This window comes from Tinamus guttatus, unplaced genomic scaffold (genome assembly GCF_059628265.1).
Source record: "Tinamus guttatus ecotype Peru unplaced genomic scaffold, ASM5962826v1 Tinamus_guttatus_pri_ptg000652l, whole genome shotgun sequence".
NCBI classification, from domain to species: Eukaryota; Metazoa; Chordata; class Aves; order Tinamiformes; family Tinamidae; genus Tinamus; species Tinamus guttatus.
In genome coordinates, this window is record NW_028289186.1 from 3,003,222 (window position 1) to 3,019,550 (window position 16,329).

Consider the following 16,329-nt stretch of genomic DNA (forward strand, 5'->3'; position numbering starts at 1 on the left):
AAGAATTGATGCCTTGGAGAGAGTTTGAAGCTGAAACTTAAGTGCAGTTATGGCAAGAAATCCTGGTTTAATTTAAAAGAAAATGAGAGGGGACAAATTCATCCTCAGAGTACTTTTTAGGTTCCAGAACCACAGCTCTGCAAAGAATTCATCAAAGGTTGGGCAAAGAAAACCAGTTCTTAGAGGAAATTTTGCTTTTCCTTGATGAATGTTCCACTAAATCTGATGCCATAACTTCCTCAATTTCAATATCAACAGGAGCAGAGCCCTTAGTAAAACTTGAAAATCTGCTTTCTGTTTTCTTTGAATATAGATGCTTGTGTGTGTGCATGGGCATGTACAGATTCTTAATTTCTCTTTTCTCAGTCAGTCGCACTATTCCCTGCATATTGACATTGCATCAGAAAGTTCCCAGACAACTGGTGCCAGTAAAAATGACCAGCGGAAAATGGGCAATTTTTCCTGCTTAGTCCCTCTGACCTGTTTCGCACTAGTCTCAGTCGTTGGCTGAATTCCAGCAGTGGGAAGTGAGTTGATTTTTTTGTTTTGTTTTGTTTTAGGCAGGGGGCAGGGAATTCTTTTCAAACCATAAGTTTTGGTTCCACTGGAAGGGCAAGGCATACTCCTAGCAAGTGGAAAAGAGGCTTCCGGTTTGCACCAAGAGCCAAAACCCAGTTTGAGTAAATCGGTTAACAATTACCAGGTCTATCTTTTCAGATGTCTCTTCAAAAAAAAAAGAGAAGAAAGAAAAAAAAAAAACATTTTTCCAAGGGTTTTAACTACTTCACTACGTTGTTAGCGTGTTCTTATGTGCCTTTCATTTTGTTTATGTCACTGTATCGTTTAGTTTTGTCTCTCTGCAGTGGGTATTGTACCATGGTGACCTTGAGCACCTGCTGAAGATTCATAGGGTTATGAGACCAGAAGAATGACTTGTGGTAGTAAGGTGATGTTTGTATAGGTTTTGGATGCTTTTCAGGTTAAAGAAACTGTGTGATTGTTGTAACTGTCATGCAGAGAAAGATTATGTCTTATGAAGACAGTTCCATAGTAGAGAGAAGGAAATACTTTCATTTAAAACCAATTAAGCATTTTCTTTTTTTTTTCCTCTTTCCGATACCTCCCATTCAGGCACCTAACATTGCACTGTCTTCATTCTGTTTGTAATAAGACTTTGCATCCTTTCCTTCCAAGGAAAAACATAAGACAGGCCTTATAATAATACACTTTAAAGGTGGGTAAGTAATTACCCTTTTATGTTCACAGGACAGCTGACTTTAAGTAACCAGCCCATGGTCACACAAGTCAACAAGAAAAACCACTTAAAATAGAACCTAAAAGTTCTGTTTTTCAGTTCCCATTTGTATTACTCAATGTGGTATTCATGGAGCAGGAACAGAACTCGTATATTCTCGTTTCTCAGCAATGGTCTATGCAAGTATTGTCTGGAGGTTTCCTCGGGCCCTTCCGGCATTGCTAGTAGCAGGAGATACAGCATGAGAGTTGCTTTTCATGGTTGAGAAAGGAAAGCCCAACAACCCCTGCAGAATGATGCTTTCAGAGCTTCTAATATTTAATTATATTTAATAGGTGTGCAGGTGATGAGAGAAAAACATCCTTTTTTTGTTGTTGTTGTCATTCCATTTCTGTGGCTGATCATTTCAGTACTTCATTTTCTGTAGTGCTTTTCCTGCAAGGAAATAATGAATTAATAAGGTATTGGCAGTGTTGGCTCAGTAATGGTTAACAGCGAGTTTGCTGAGTCAGTTAAGCACTAGGCAAAGTCTCACACGCTTCACTTGCAGTTAGCACAGCTAAATGCCTGCAAGATCCACCTCTTTCACTGTGCATGGGGTATTTGGAGGGGGAGGCATTATTCTTTAAAATGAAGCTTATGTTGGGGAGGCAAACTGGGAAAACCTGGCAAATGGAAATGGAGGAGTTTGGTAACATGAATGCTCCTGATTTTCAGTATGCTTTTGCTCTGATACTGCTTACACACTTTTGAAAATGTCCTTGATTCTCCCTAGATTCTGACTGGGAGGAACACTAAAGGTGAGAGATATTGCCCAGTCCAGGGGTAGATTTTAGAGGAAAAATAAATAACAACCAGATCATTTCTAAACAAATGCTTGCTGTTTTAGCCGTGCTCATCCAGTGCACCCTAAGTGGAGCTCAAGGACCAACCAGCACAGTCGATGGTTTAACTAGTTTTCTGCTTTTGAACTGGTGTCAGTGTGGGTGCTTCATGCTCGAGATAAAGGGTGTTCATCTTCTGTGTCTTTGGGTGTCTGACACATCCTTAACCCAAGTAGTCTCTCTCTGAGGTTTTCCCATGCTGGTATCAGACCAGTGTCTGGTCTTGTGGCTTTTGCCTCTGATGAGAAAACTGCTTTAGTTTTCACATCCTGAGCATCAGATGAGACAGGAAGTTGCACCCTTTTTCTTGGTGTAACTGAGCTCCGTTGGTAGAAGAGCTTAGCTGCGACAGGAATAGTCTGAACAGAATCATCGTATGCTACCTGTAGACTTAGGGGCATTTTTAAAATTTTATTTATTCTAATTCGACATGCTTTTTTAGCTGCAGATTTTTCAGTGAAGATATTCTGGATTCAGACTAGAATTAGGAATATAAAACTCAGTTCTGCTTTACAGTGTTTTCAAAATTCCAACTGAAATACAGATTTCTGTGTCTTGGCCTAAGTTTTGACACATGCTGTTTCCCTGTGGGGTATGATGTTGCCTGAAATCTGTCCTAGAGTGGGACGTAATCAGTGAGTAACATGAGGAGGAGATTTTGTGGTCAGTGTCTGGTCACATTCTTGCATTTAGGTATTTTCCTGTAGCTGTGAGCAGCAGATTCAGTTCTCTGTGTCAGTGCTGTGCAGGATGAGAGAAGTGCAGTGCAATACCTGCCTGGCAGTGACGCTTCTGGTATTCATAGGTGGAGAGTTCAGTGAGTTTGTGGCATGGTTGCAGTATTTCTGTGCAGAGGAGGGGTGTTTCGTATGTGGTGCTGTATAAGCACGTAGTGAGAGGCAGATCCTGGCTCAACCAGCAGACAATCTATGTAACCAGAAGGGGACCGTGGATGGAAAGAACTGGCTGAGGTCATCCCAGCAATGCAGAGTTGATGTTGGTGACATAATTTTGAGTCTAGCTCAAGTGCTTCAGTACCTTAGTGAGCGCTGATGAGTTAGGGATGCTGAACAGGCACGGGATGGGCAATGGCTTGAAATTAGAACCACCTACATGTCCCATGTAGCACCTGCTTTTCTCTTTCCTTCACCTCTTTTCCATCCCTGTTGTTGTAGAGAAAGGAAAACTCTTTTTCCTTTTACACATTCCCTGTTTACTGGATTTTTCTTGCTGCAGCTCATGTTTTTTCAGATCAACACTGGCTCCTGGCAACAAAACATTAAGCATCTTTTCCCATGTCTGCTGAAATTTTTTGTGCTGAGAGCCCTGTGCCTTGGATGTCGGCCTTGATTTAAGAGGAAAAAAGGGGCAACAGCGGGGAAAGGGGGAGAAGTTGCTCTAAAAACACAGATGAGTTAAGTCTGTGTAAATGTGCCCCTCAGACCGTATTAAATCCTAACACTTGGCTCTTCCTCTCCCAAAGCTGCTTGTTTTACACTTGACCTGTGGTTCAGATCCCACGGCAGCTGCGCGTGCGGGGACAGTCCCTGCGCGAGCAGGGGCCGTGGCCGCGAGCGGGGGGCTCCACGCTGGGTCCTGCCACCTGTTGCCTTTTCCATTCCAGCCCTCCCTCCTCCGCCCTCGCAGCCCCGTCTCCCTCCCCAGCGCTCACCATCCCCAACGGAGAGGGCGGGGATCGGTCGCCACTTGCCAAATACCTTTCTAATGCTGTCACTAATTCTGCACAGGCAGCATATCTGAGAGCAAAAATGAATCTTTTCCAATGCTTTGTCCTGTGTTTTCTACAAAAAGCATTTAGAAATGCCTTTTCCTAGTTGGGTGGCTGGGAGGGACCGTGCCCTAGCCCTTTCTAGAGTCAGCTCTAGGAAAGCCTGAGGCCATGCCAAAAGAGTCCTTTGCAGATCCATTGAAGCTGGCATTTGGCACTGGCACGGGCTAATTTTGCACTTGCAGTTACATATATACACACCCATGTCATTCTACTTCATCTGCTACATATGGAAAGCTGCCCCAAGCTCCAGAGTGCCAGGGAATGTTTTACTAAAACCTCCAGACTTGGTTTGATTATGTTACTATGAACATTGGGCTGTAGAAGCCATAGAGTGGGGTCTGTTGCCAGATGAACTGGCATTAACTAAATATTCATCAGTTAGATCTGGAGTTCTGCTCTGCTGCCCTGCTCAAAGGAAAGCAGAAGACTGTTCTTGCTATCATAGTGTCCCTGCAGAGTACAGTGTGTGAGAGGGACAGTACTGCTCTGGTTACAGAGCTGTTGGGTTTGCCTGCAGCTCAGTTGGGAGCCTGCTTTCAGTTGCACTTGTAGTCCTCAGGTAAAGTCATTTAGGCCACAGTTTTCAAAAGTGAGTAATCATTTGGAGAAACAGTCTTTGACTTCTCAGCTTAAGATGCCTTAGAGGGGATGGGCTTTCAGAGCACAAGACACTGCCAAGCAAGATCTTTTTTTTCATTGGCAACCTGACCTGCTTGGAAGTCTCTTGGGCTCTCAAAATTTTGCCCTTCATATGTGCCTGTGCATCTCTAAAACACAGTTATGAATACTTGTCTGCCCTCAAAAAGCAATATTGAGAGGTAAAGGTGGAAAAAAATATGATGCAAACATGAGCTATTGCTAATTATTGCAGCGTGGTTCTGCCACCTTACTTAGAGCCGGGTTGGATGGGAATATGGAAAGTATCCGAATTGCAAAAAGAAAGAAGGAAAGAAGAGAAACAAAGACAGAAACAAAGGTGGTATGTTCCTCTTTCATTATTTGTAGTCATGATGCAGAACGAGGTCCTGCTGATAGACTTGTTCTTGCTGGCAGGGCTTCAAGCTGGTATCCCCAATGCACCAGTTAAACCAGTAGTTACCGTTTTTTTTTGCAAGCCACACTGGGGCTGTAGCAATTTTATTCCTTCACAGTGTTGAAGGAAAGGGATTCTGCTTGCCAAAGGGCTTTCTTATGCTTGAGGGTGATTTATGGGCCAAGCTGAGCCACTTGTGGAAAAGGCAAAGCAGCTCTTGGCAGCACCCGCAAAATTCACTGCAGCTGTGGGGTAGTGAAGTCATCGGCATAACAACCGCTGCAAACAGAATAACAAAGTCTGTTCTGTTCTCATTTAAAATAAGCTGTCCAGTTCAGCAACAGCATTAAAACTTACCTTTCTTGCGCACAAAAGTGTTTTTTTTTTTTTAAAAAAAAGGCGGATATATCTCTGCAGTATGGTGTAAATGTCTTGTTAATATTCCTGCCCAATTATTATTCTTGCACCATCTACCCTTTATCTGGGTATTTTCAGTGAAGGAATAAATCCATATATATTGTGGCATATGTTTGTCTCTGCCCCTTGTTTTGCTGTAGCATTTGTTGTTCCTTAAGTTACAATTATGAAATAACTATTTGCTTTAAAAATGTTAAAAAGATCAGTATTTCTTACTTTTAGTACAAAATTTGCCTTTGTCTTGTATCTTCTTCCTAAGTTTTTTTCCCATCTGTCTTTGTTTCAGATCCCTTCAGATCCTCCTGCTTCCAAAAAGCCCAAAATAGATGACTCTGCTTCCCAATCTCCAGCATCTACTGAGAAGGAAAAACAATCCAGCTGGTTACGGTCTTTATCCAGTTCATCTAATAAGGTGATTACTGAGTGCTTTGTGTTTAAAAGAGAGATGAAATTAGTTAGCATCCTTCTTGTGCAACCAGAACAGAAGATCAGGGAAAAAATTTGCGGAGTTTTTTAAATTTTCAGCAGTTCTCTGCTTTTCCTAGCAAACATTCAGCTGTACTGCTCCCCCAGTTTTCTTACCACTTCTGAACGTGCACTGGCCTTGCTTGTGAGGATGAAAAGAGGCAATTCCTTCATACCTTTGAGGTAGAGGAGTCCTGAAAGGCTGAGAAGCCTCATGTGGTCTCTGCAAACCACATATAAATTCTTGGCAAAGGAACAACTGTGCAGGATTTTACATTAGTACAGTTCATCCCTTCCAGTAGAACCTGCTAAGCAAGTAGGTTCCAGCTAGTGGGGGATCAGTTTTAGAGATATCACAATGTGTATTTACAAGCATCGCCAGTGCTCCCTTGTGATTTATACTTCAAAGGATTGTCCAGTATTTATTTATTTTTTATTTATTTTTTATTTATCTGTCTTTCCTCTCCTTCCTAGAGTATTGGCTGCGTCCATCCCCGTCAGCGTCTCTCAGCTTTCCGGCCCTGGTCTCCCGCTGTATCAGCAAACGAGAAGGAGCTCTCCACACATCTTCCTGCACTGATCCGAGACAGGTAAGGAACACGACCTGCAAGGAAGGTGTTAGCAGCTGTGGAGATGCTGCAGCAAGTTGCTCTCTGATTGTTTGTAGGTGCTGCTGCTGGTGGCTTTGTCATTCCTTCAGTTCAGGCCACTGGCATCAGAATGAAAGCATTTGCAGCTGTGGTGTTTCAGTTAGGAGAAGGGAAAAAAACAGGCCTCCCAAAAGTGTCACTATTTAGTGCAGTCATTAGATGGATTTTCTTGGGTGAAGCAATGCCATAAAAGTCTGACATGGAGGCTGTTCTACAAACTGTTGATAATTTGGAGGTACCATCAAGGGCTTCAGTGTGGAGGGCTCCTGAAGGGTTGTGCCCTCCTCTCCGGGCAGGCGGCAGGGAGCGGGCAGCCATTTCCAGCAGCTGCCGATCGGTAACTGCAGCCGCTCTGGAGCAGGGAACTGTCACCACCCGCCAGCAGCTGCCTCCCGTCTCCGGTATGGACAGCACCATGGGAAGCCAAGGGACTTTACGGAAAGCCCAGAGCCCCTCTGCCCTCCGGCTGGGCCTGGGAGGTTCTGGGAGAGCAGGAGAGCTTGGAAAAAGCTCCTCAGTCTGTAGGATCCATAGAAGAGCTGAAAGGTTTTCATTTTAATTTTAATATAACTAGAGATCACATGTTGTAGATGCAGAATTGAAGCAGCAAAGGCAGTCTTGACTGTGGCTTTTGTAAACTTCTATGTATCTGCTTTTATAACATTAATGTCTTTTTAACATAGATTTTTTTATAAATGTAGATTAACATATGTGCATTCAGGGGCATGCTGTATCAAGAAATCAATGATGCACCAGAATATGCTGTTTGCACCCTTCACAACGTTTCTTCAGGGAGTTCTGTTCCCAAGGTTGCAAAGCGTTTGTGGATAGACAAGTAAAACTTGTCTATTTAGGAAAGTCAATAATGCATGAGGATCAAGGGGAAACAGCATCATAATTTTTAAACGCTGGGAGATACGATCTGCTTGGTGCTTAGAGTATGCGGTACTTCAAATATAATGCCTGCCAACTGGATGGAGATTACCTGCGTCAATATTCTGCACGTTTAGATGGATGCAAAACACCTACCAAACGTATAGCCAGATCCTTGGCTGGTGCAAATCAATGGATCTGCTTTGTCAACCTGTGTCTTGCTGTTTCAGTGTAACACATGGATTAGGAAACATGATAAAAGACAAGAATCTGAGTGTGTTCTCTTTTTTTTTTTCCTCCCTTTCTCAACAGTTTTTATTCCTACAAAAGCTTTGAGAGTGCCGTGGCCCCCAATGTGGCTCTTGCACCTCCTGCCCAACAGAAGATGGTGAGCAGCTCCCCGTGTGCCACGGTGGTGTCCCGGAGCAGCGAGCCCGTGGGCAGCGCTGCCCAGCCGCGGAAGAGGAAACTGGCAGCAGAGAACCCGGCCGTCCCCGAGGCAGTGGCCACTGCTGCTGCCGCCGAGGAGGAGAAGGAATCCGAAGCGGAAATTGAAGTAGAAACAAGGGAGGAATGTAAGTGACAGTTATATCTGCCTTTAATTTTTGTGTTATTTTACATGAGAATGAGTATTTTTTCTTCCATTTTTTTCACTGATGGTTAAATATCTCCCCTTTACAAAAGGGCCTCAACGCATTTTGACTTAGAGACATTTTTTATTTAGATATTTTTTATTAATTTTAGATGTTTCTGTTTTTCAGTCACCTCCTCCTTGTCCTCGCTCTCCTCACCATCCTTTACTTCATCCAGCTCTGCCAAGGACATGAGCTCCCCGGGGATGCAGGCGCCCGCTGCAGCCAGCGCTCCGTACGAGGTGGCAGCGCATCCTGACGCGCACAGCAGCGGCCTGGAAGCTGAGCTGGAGCACCTAAGGCAGGCCCTGGACAGCGGCCTAGATACAAAAGAAGCCAAAGAAAAATTCCTGCATGAAGTTGTGAAAATGAGAGTGAAACAGGAAGAGAAGCTAAATGCTGCTTTGCAAGCCAAGCGCAGTCTACACCAGGTAGATTTTTTGTGCCCTTTTTTTTTTTTTTTTTTTTTTTTTTTTTTTGGAGATAAGGCAAAATCAGTCCATGGAAATGGAGGATAGAGCACAGTCAGGTTCGCGTGTCCTTGGTAAATATTTTAAGGGAAAATGTAACCAAGCTAGAAATGTAATGCAGTAGATTAAACAAGGGCCTTGTTTCATCTACTCTGGGGGACAAAAAAAAGTATTCGTCAAAATCAGGTGTACACAGCCATTGTGTACTGGCACGTAATGGTTGTTTTGGGGAACGAAACACAGGGCAGTAGCTCTGAGATACAATTGTGCGTAATATGACTCTGCGGTGTTTAAAAAGTGGTAGTAGTTTCAGATATTCTGCTAGCAGGAAGGAGGAGGTGAAAGAGAGGTAATAGTAAGTGATTAGATATGAACACAATTGGAACTGTAAGCAGAGGTCTCCTACTTATATTCCTACACAGGGTTCAGTGTAGCAGCCCAAATGCTGTGCTGGGTCTCATGTGAGGACACTTGTGTCCAGGTCCTAGTGAATGCATGTTTCACTTTATGCAATTAAAAGTAAGAAAAAGAAACACATTTCAAGTTTACATTTCATTTTTAGTTATGCAAATTAAATATGCAGTGTATACGTACAGTTTAAATATACAGTGTATAAATTATATGAAGCAGTTGACAAAACAGTTGAATATTGAGGCATTAAATCGAGCAGCACATGGGAATGAGAGGGAGTGAGAGGGAATTTGGTATCTGGCCGACGCATTCTGCACGCGCAGAAGGTCCCGGGCGCTTCCCGGGCTGGGGCTGAGGCCCGGGCTGGCGGGAAGGGAGGTTGTCGGGAGAGCGAATTTCCCATGACCCGGCTGCCGCCTTCCTTACCAGGAACACGTTACTGAGAGGGGTCCTCTCTGACAGGGAGGAAATGCTGCTTCTGGGGAAAAAAAAAAAAAAAACGGAAAAACTGAACTGTAGCTTTTCTGATTTAACCATTTAGGAGATGGACCTTTAGGGGGACGAGTTTTTGTAAGCAGAAATATGCTTGTGATGCACAGGCCTCCTTTAACAACTCCTTAACAACCCTTAAAGGCTTTTTAACAATGTGTTAGTTTCTTCTGCTGTCCCTTTAGTTTCTCATTATCACTTTAATTAATGGCTTTCTCTTTGATTTGAGATTTCATGGTAGCAGTTGAGAACATAGACAGTGAGAGACACAGTTCCCAGAGTGCAGCAGTTTAGGTTTAGCTGAGAGTTTTAGCCCGGAGTTCCCCAGATATTTATGACAGAGCAGTTCTCTAGCTACTTGCCAAAAGCCTTAAGGTAAGTTACATGCAAGTTACTGCAGCATAGCAGAATTGCTTCGAAGTTAGAAAGGTTTATATATGTGTGTGTATATATATATATATATATATATGTGTGTGTACATATGTGTTTTTCCCCTTGTACTTTTCCTAAGATTGGGTTTGTGGATTTTTTTTTTTTTTTTGGTAGGGGAGGGCTTGTTAAAACTGAGCTGCTCACTGATTTCTCCAGCTTTGCTGCACACAAAGGTCATCAAAAAACTACATTTATCACAACACTGTGCAGCTCCAGTTCAGAGTCTCTGCAGGTGCAGGCATTACGGTTGATTCATTTGGAACTTGGAGCTAGTGTAGGATGCGTTGCAAGGAGCTGTTGCCAACTCCAGATCATCCTTATTCAGTCACAGATGGTGACAGCTATTTTGCTTGACAAAGCAAACTGTGGATGTAGCATAGTGTTTTATTATCCAAGAATTCAGGGTAAGTTTGGCCTAGGATTTCATGCCCATTTGAAGGAGAAAAGTTTGCAAGAAGATTCGAACCAGGCTTAGATACATCTTTCCAGTCAGAAGAAACAGAATGGTGGGAATTTAGTTTGATCCCTTCCTGTGCAAGAAATCTGTCCCTGCTCCTCGGTTCTCACATGTCCAACTACTTGGCATTCCAGGAGCTAGAATTCCTAAGAGTGGCTAAGAAGGAGAAACTGAGAGAAGCAACAGAGGCAAAGCGCAACTTGAGGAAAGAGATTGAACGTCTGCGAGCTGAAAACGAGAAGAAAATGAAGGAAGCCAACGAGTCTCGGATACGACTAAAGAGGGAGCTGGAGCAAGCCAGGCAGATTCGGGTTTGTGACAAGGGCTGCGAAGCAGGGAGGCTTCGGGCCAAATACTCAGCCCAGGTAAGACCTGAGCACTGAAAGACAGTGGCAAGAAAGGCCATTGCCCTGCAGGTTTTAGAATCGGTTCCAGTGTCTGTTCTTCCTCTAATGCTGCTGGGCCTCATTTTCTCTAATTTGTTACATCTCCAACTCCATCTTTTTAATATCTGTGCCCCCATCGTGTCACTTTAAAAGCCTAGTTTTAATGCTGAATGTTAACAACTTTGCCTAGAACTTTGCATTTGTCAGCTGAAAATAGACATTTGCAGAGGACTAACATAAACGTTAGACATTACTTCAGTTCTACTTATATCCTACTGGCCATGCCCATACATTGCGATGCATTTCACTGTTGTAAATATTAGGCAGAGTCACTTTCTATAATAGGATAAAAGATAAAGATCAGCCCAGACCTACAGGAACTATTTAAGATGAAAGAAGAAGCTGAGGCCACCAGTGTGCAAGCTGCAGGAAGGAGTGGTGTTTACAGCGCTACAGCACAAGAAGAGCAAACTCTCAGGTCTTAGAAAATACTTGCAGTGTGATCTCAGTGAAAGTTCTAGGAATGCAGGAACATGCTGTTACAAGCAATGTGTATGCTTAAAGCTTTCAAGTTAAAAACCTTCCCACCCTCTCCACATCAGAGTCTCTTATAATAAGCAATTTTAAAGTTTATTTAAACCGTCCGAAGCCAAGTGAACCAAGAGCTCAGGCTGCACGTCCTTAAGTCGCCTTGTTGTGTCTTGGTGTTGCAGGGCATGTGGAATGCAAGGCCATCCACTGTTCCAAGCCCTCTGAAATGACCCAGCATAACAGGCTGAGCTGAGACAGAACGGCAGCCTCCTGGATTTCCGTGAGAAACAGTCCCAAAGAGGAGTCCACTGCATGCCCTGCCTTCCCTTCTTCAATAAAACCACCCCAGTTTCCCACTAGTACCTTTCCTATAAAGGGCCTGGTCTGTTGTTAACCCCCTCAAACTGCCCCTTCGCTGTAGGGCAGTTTCCAAACAGCCCCTTTCCTCAAGGCTAAACTCCCTGCTCTGAACAGCTCCCACATAAAACTTCTCTGCCCAACCACTTCCCCTGCCCAAAACTAAAAGGCGGGTTCAGAATGCATAACTAAAAGATACGGGTCAGCAGGTTTGAACAGTAAATGATTTCTGAAAGATGGGGCACATTTACCTATATTTAAACTCCCACAGCACAGAGATGGGTATCACTTACATGCAAATGGCACATAAGTAACATACATTTGCAAGAGGTTTAACTTGCATAGCGTAATACACCAGAATTAACGTTGAAGAAACTTCCTATAGACCATATTTAATATAGCAGTTTTTCTGATATTCTGTGTGTGCTGTTAAACATACGCTTCTGTGTGAAGTTGGATTGCATGTTATTACATGTAAAGCATGAACTGCAAATACTATGGTTATTTTAAGGAAGAGGTGGCGGGGGGCGGCGGTAAAAGGGAAAAGAAAAAGAAACAGAAATCTGAAATTCTTCTAAGCTCTGGCTCTCAATACCGGGAAGGGGAGTGGTGCATTGCCCCACTGTGAGACATGTCTAACCAGGAGACCAGAAGCAGGAAATGATGTGGCTTCCTCTCTAGCATCACAGGATGTCTCACTGATAAGAGATGTCCAGACTAAACATAACCAGATTGAGAGCGGCTGCGCTGGGCGTTACCTGCAGTTCACTTCCACTGCGGCAGAAAACAAGGCGACAGCAAGTGCAGATAAAGTAAACGGCACACTTATTGATTAGAGTTTAACAGATCCGAAGGTGTGTCCTGCCTTGCGCTGGATCGTGCACAAAGGCTTTGACAAAGGCGGTTTTCAGTCCTCTGTTACATTTCCTCCTTCTCGTGGCGTTTCCTACTATCAAGGAAAGGTCAAACTCACAAGAAGTAGCTAAAGATTTTGCAGGTTTGAGTCCTAAAAGCCCAGTCCGTTTGCAGTGTCCCTTGCTGGGGGATGAGCAGAGCTGGAGAGCTGAGCAGCAGGATCAGTGCTCGCTGCATCAGGGCCCTAGGGCTGCGGTAGGGCCGGGCCGGGGCAGCGAACGCGCCAGGTTCTGTGTGACTGTTCAACAGCTGCTTCTGAGAGGGCTGCCTGGCACTTCCTGTGAACAAACCCTATGTAACTTCAAAGCCTGACTTTTTACAAGAAATTAATAGGAGTAAAGCTTCTAGCTCATATAAAAAACAAAGCTTTAATACAGCCTTTTATCTTAACTCTAATTTGGCAAATACAGGAAGTTTCTCACCTTTGTATTTACTTATTATTTTCAGAAAACCATAATGCTGTAGACAGGCATAGCCTGAAAGGGCACGAGAGGAAACTCAACAGCAAATTCAGGGTTGTACATTTCTATATGCAAGCTTAAAGAATTAGGATGCTAAATTCTTACTGGATATTGCTGTGGTTTATGCTGCCCGTTTCCTTATCTTGGCACCGAGCTCCCAAGTATGGATGGGGCGTCATGGCAGCCTCCATTTTTGCCCCAAAGCGTATGGAGAACTCCTGGTGCTTCAGGGGATTCTGTTCCATCTCCTGCCACCACATTGTGCCCTCATCGCCACTCGATCCAGTCCCACTCACTGCTTTACTGTGGCCATCATGACCCCTTACAGTCCCTTACATTTAATACAAAAGATGTAAAGGTTTTGTGTGTACAGTTGTTTTCATGGGACATGGCTCTTAAAGAGCTACTGAGTATGGATTTGGCCATTGACATTAATAACCATTATAAAATACCTGAAATTACTCTGGCTTTGCAAATATAGCTTGCAGTTAACTTTGCTGACTTGCTGTCTCCTAAAGAAATAATAAGGACATAAGATATATGTTGGCTGGAATTTCATAAACAATTTAAGGTACCCTTAACTATTCTGCTTTCTATATTAAAATGTTCCATTCTGATAGTTAAGCCACCAGAAGTATTTAATAATTTCAAAGCCAAACAGCTCCTGCAGTGAACTTGGATTATTGTACAGTGGTGTATGGAAAAAGCTGGTGGAAGGGAATTCCTCCCTCCACTTCAGCTTTGATCATCTTATGCCTGGAAGCCTGAGGTTGTATTATTCATCTCACTTTGTGGCAGGCTACTAGTCTGTGTTTAATTGTACAAAATGACGGCGGTACTGAAGTGTTACAGTCGTTCACTGTGTTTTTCATGTGCTTTTCTCTAGATTGAGGACCTACAGGTTAAGCTTCAGCATGCAGAGGCTGACAGGGAGCAGCTCCGAGCTGACCTGATGCATGAGAGGGAGGCTCGAGAACACTTGGAAAAAGTAGTCAAGGAACTTCAGGAACAACTGTGGCCTAAATCAAGCAATCAACCCAGCAGTGAAAACACACTGAGCAACCTGGAGAACTAAACCACCACCGCAGCACCGACACCACATGCGGAACGCTGTGTATGCACAGTAAGGGAGGATGTGTGGGGGTACGTGTGTAAGTGCATGTGTGAGTAGTTGTGTCTTAGCACACATCCATGGATATGGACTCTGACGTAGTTGGAAGGCAGATGTTACTCTTCATAACAGAAGCACTGAATTACATCTTTTTTTTCCCTTTTTTTTTTTTAATCCATACAGCACAACATCTTACTGTGCCTATAAAACACAAAGTGTTTATAAACAAAATACTTAAATCCACAGCAAATTTTTTACTGGCAGACTCCAAGCAAGCAGCACCGTCCAGCTAAAACCAGAATAAAAGGCAAGCATGGCAATGTTTTTATGTTGCCCTTCTGCCTGTTGGAACATTTTTTGGAATTTAAAAACAAACTTTTGTTATAAGCTATTTAAAATAATTCATTATACAGACTTGGTATTAAAACAATTAACGAGATTTTTTTATAATGAACCTTTAAAAGCAAAACAAAAATCTTCGATGCACAATTTTTAATGACTTGTTATAGGCTTTGGGATTCTTAATGTAGAAGCCCTCTGGTGAGGATGCCATTTCATAGCAGTTTTCCAGCCGCTTAGGAAGCCATCACAGTTTTAACCCTGTCACGTGGTTGTATGAGAATTTCAGAGTGCTTTTCAAGGTTGATTTTTTTTTGTCTTAGAAACAATTATCTTCATTTCCTGTGCTGAAGAAAGGAAGATGCAGGGAAGAGAATTGTAAGGGGGAGGGGGAGATGATGTGTGCTTGAGAATTATAAACCCAGCCTTACGGACTTCAGTGTTTGTAAACCATGCCATGTTCTCTAAAGACATCTTCATTAACTGGTGTGTTCAAGAGACTCACTTCATCCAAGAGCACTTCAGCTTTAGGAAAAGAAAGAAGGAAAGGAAAGAAATGGATGATACATTAAGTCGGTTGAGAAATAAGCAGAAGGCACATGTATTTTCCAAGTCATTCTGAAATCTTTATACTTCAGCTTTCTGTTTTCTGGAAGACTCATCTTTGTTGCACCATCTCACCATAAATTCAGTATTTACCTTATTCTGGACTGTCTGTCAGGATTACTGTGCCCAAGGAGAGTGCAACATCACGTTATCGGATACCACAGAAAACAAAACCAACACTTTTGCTGCTGTGAATAAGCCTTTTTTTTTTTTTTTAAAGTTACTTTAATTTTGGGATCCAAGCCGCAGCCCTGGAATGAAAATGCAGCATGTCATCACTTTGTGTTATTATTGTTGTTATTGTTGTTAATATTATTTTTTTAAAAAGAACTGCACTTTGTCAGAAACTTTCTTTGCATTTTATTCCATAGTTTTAAAGTTTACACAATGAGCATTCTAGCTTCTACTCTTGCTTAATAGATGGGAAAATCATCAACCTAGTTTTCCATCATGTGACACTGTGTCATCATTTACATTTATGCAAAGTGAGTATTCAGCAGGTATAGGATGCTACCAAATAAGAATTATCCAGAGCAGTGCACTACTGGTTCTACTTTAAATCTGTTTTTTTGCATGGCTGTGCGTAACAGAATATGGGAGGCAGGAGCGAGGGGGCTCCCAGAAGTGCTTAGCAAATGCAGTTGGTGCTTTACTGAACAAGAGAAAAGCATTTTTCCGTTTGTTTTTTTTTTTCCACCCACAAACACTCACCTCTTCTACACTCAATCTGATGAGCGTAAGATGAAAACTTGACCTGGGGCTGCAGATGTGCCTTCCAGCTCATTTCTCCTCTCAGCATGCTATATAGGAAATGCTGATGCTTTTTTTAACCTTAAAAAAAAGGAAAAAAAAGAAAAGAAAACCCTATGCATCATCATACACAAAAGTTATTGTAAACAAAGAACCATATTTCCAGTAATCTTTATTTGCTTTTGAACGTTAATCCCAGTAGATGGAAAGCGGCTGCCAATCCTAAAATTATAGTCTTTACTTACAGTATGTTAGAGAGACTTTTTTAAACAAGAGCTGTTTGCTTGAAATCATTATAATAACCATTATAACTGTGAGCATTAACAAGAAGTAAAGTTCATATATATGTTTTAGGTACAAAAAGAAGAAATATGAAAGGCGTAGAATTACTGGGACAATGTAGAACTGTGGGGAGCAAGAAACAGTTACAGCGAGTAAAACAGCTGAACGTGTCCGTTCCTCCAGGGCTTGGCCCTGCGGTGTTTGGGATGCAGGAGACTGAGGCGAGGTGCAGATCTCCTCTTCTGAAGTGCAATGCAAAAGGAATAGTGATTACGCTTATGCAGTTTTTTTATGTGGATTTTTTTTCATCTTTGTATGTTTATTCTCTGCA

At 42.7% G+C, this 16,329-nt stretch overlaps 1 protein-coding gene across 4 annotated transcripts in view; it reads left to right on the forward strand.

Moving 5' to 3' along the window:
• Window positions 1-15,796, forward strand: part of SKI (SKI proto-oncogene) — an 88,581-nt gene extending 72,785 nt beyond the window's left edge. The window contains exons 2-8 of one of the 4 annotated variants that reach the window (XM_088536127.1): window positions 4,803-4,913; window positions 5,671-5,793; window positions 6,321-6,436; window positions 7,682-7,944; window positions 8,131-8,432; window positions 10,395-10,625; window positions 13,797-15,796. In XM_088536127.1, the coding sequence (XP_088392253.1) occupies window positions 4,803-4,913; window positions 5,671-5,793; window positions 6,321-6,436; window positions 7,682-7,944; window positions 8,131-8,432; window positions 10,395-10,625; window positions 13,797-13,985 (1,335 nt within the window). In that variant the 3' untranslated portion in view covers window positions 13,986-15,796. Of the gene's footprint in view, window positions 1-4,802; window positions 4,914-5,667; window positions 5,794-6,320; window positions 6,437-7,681; window positions 7,945-8,130; window positions 8,433-10,394; window positions 10,626-13,796 lie in introns of all 4 variants that reach the window. The other 3 variants (XM_088536128.1, XM_088536130.1, XM_088536131.1) reach the window with 3 other exon arrangements.
• The last annotated feature ends 533 nt before the right edge of the window (window positions 15,797-16,329 follow it).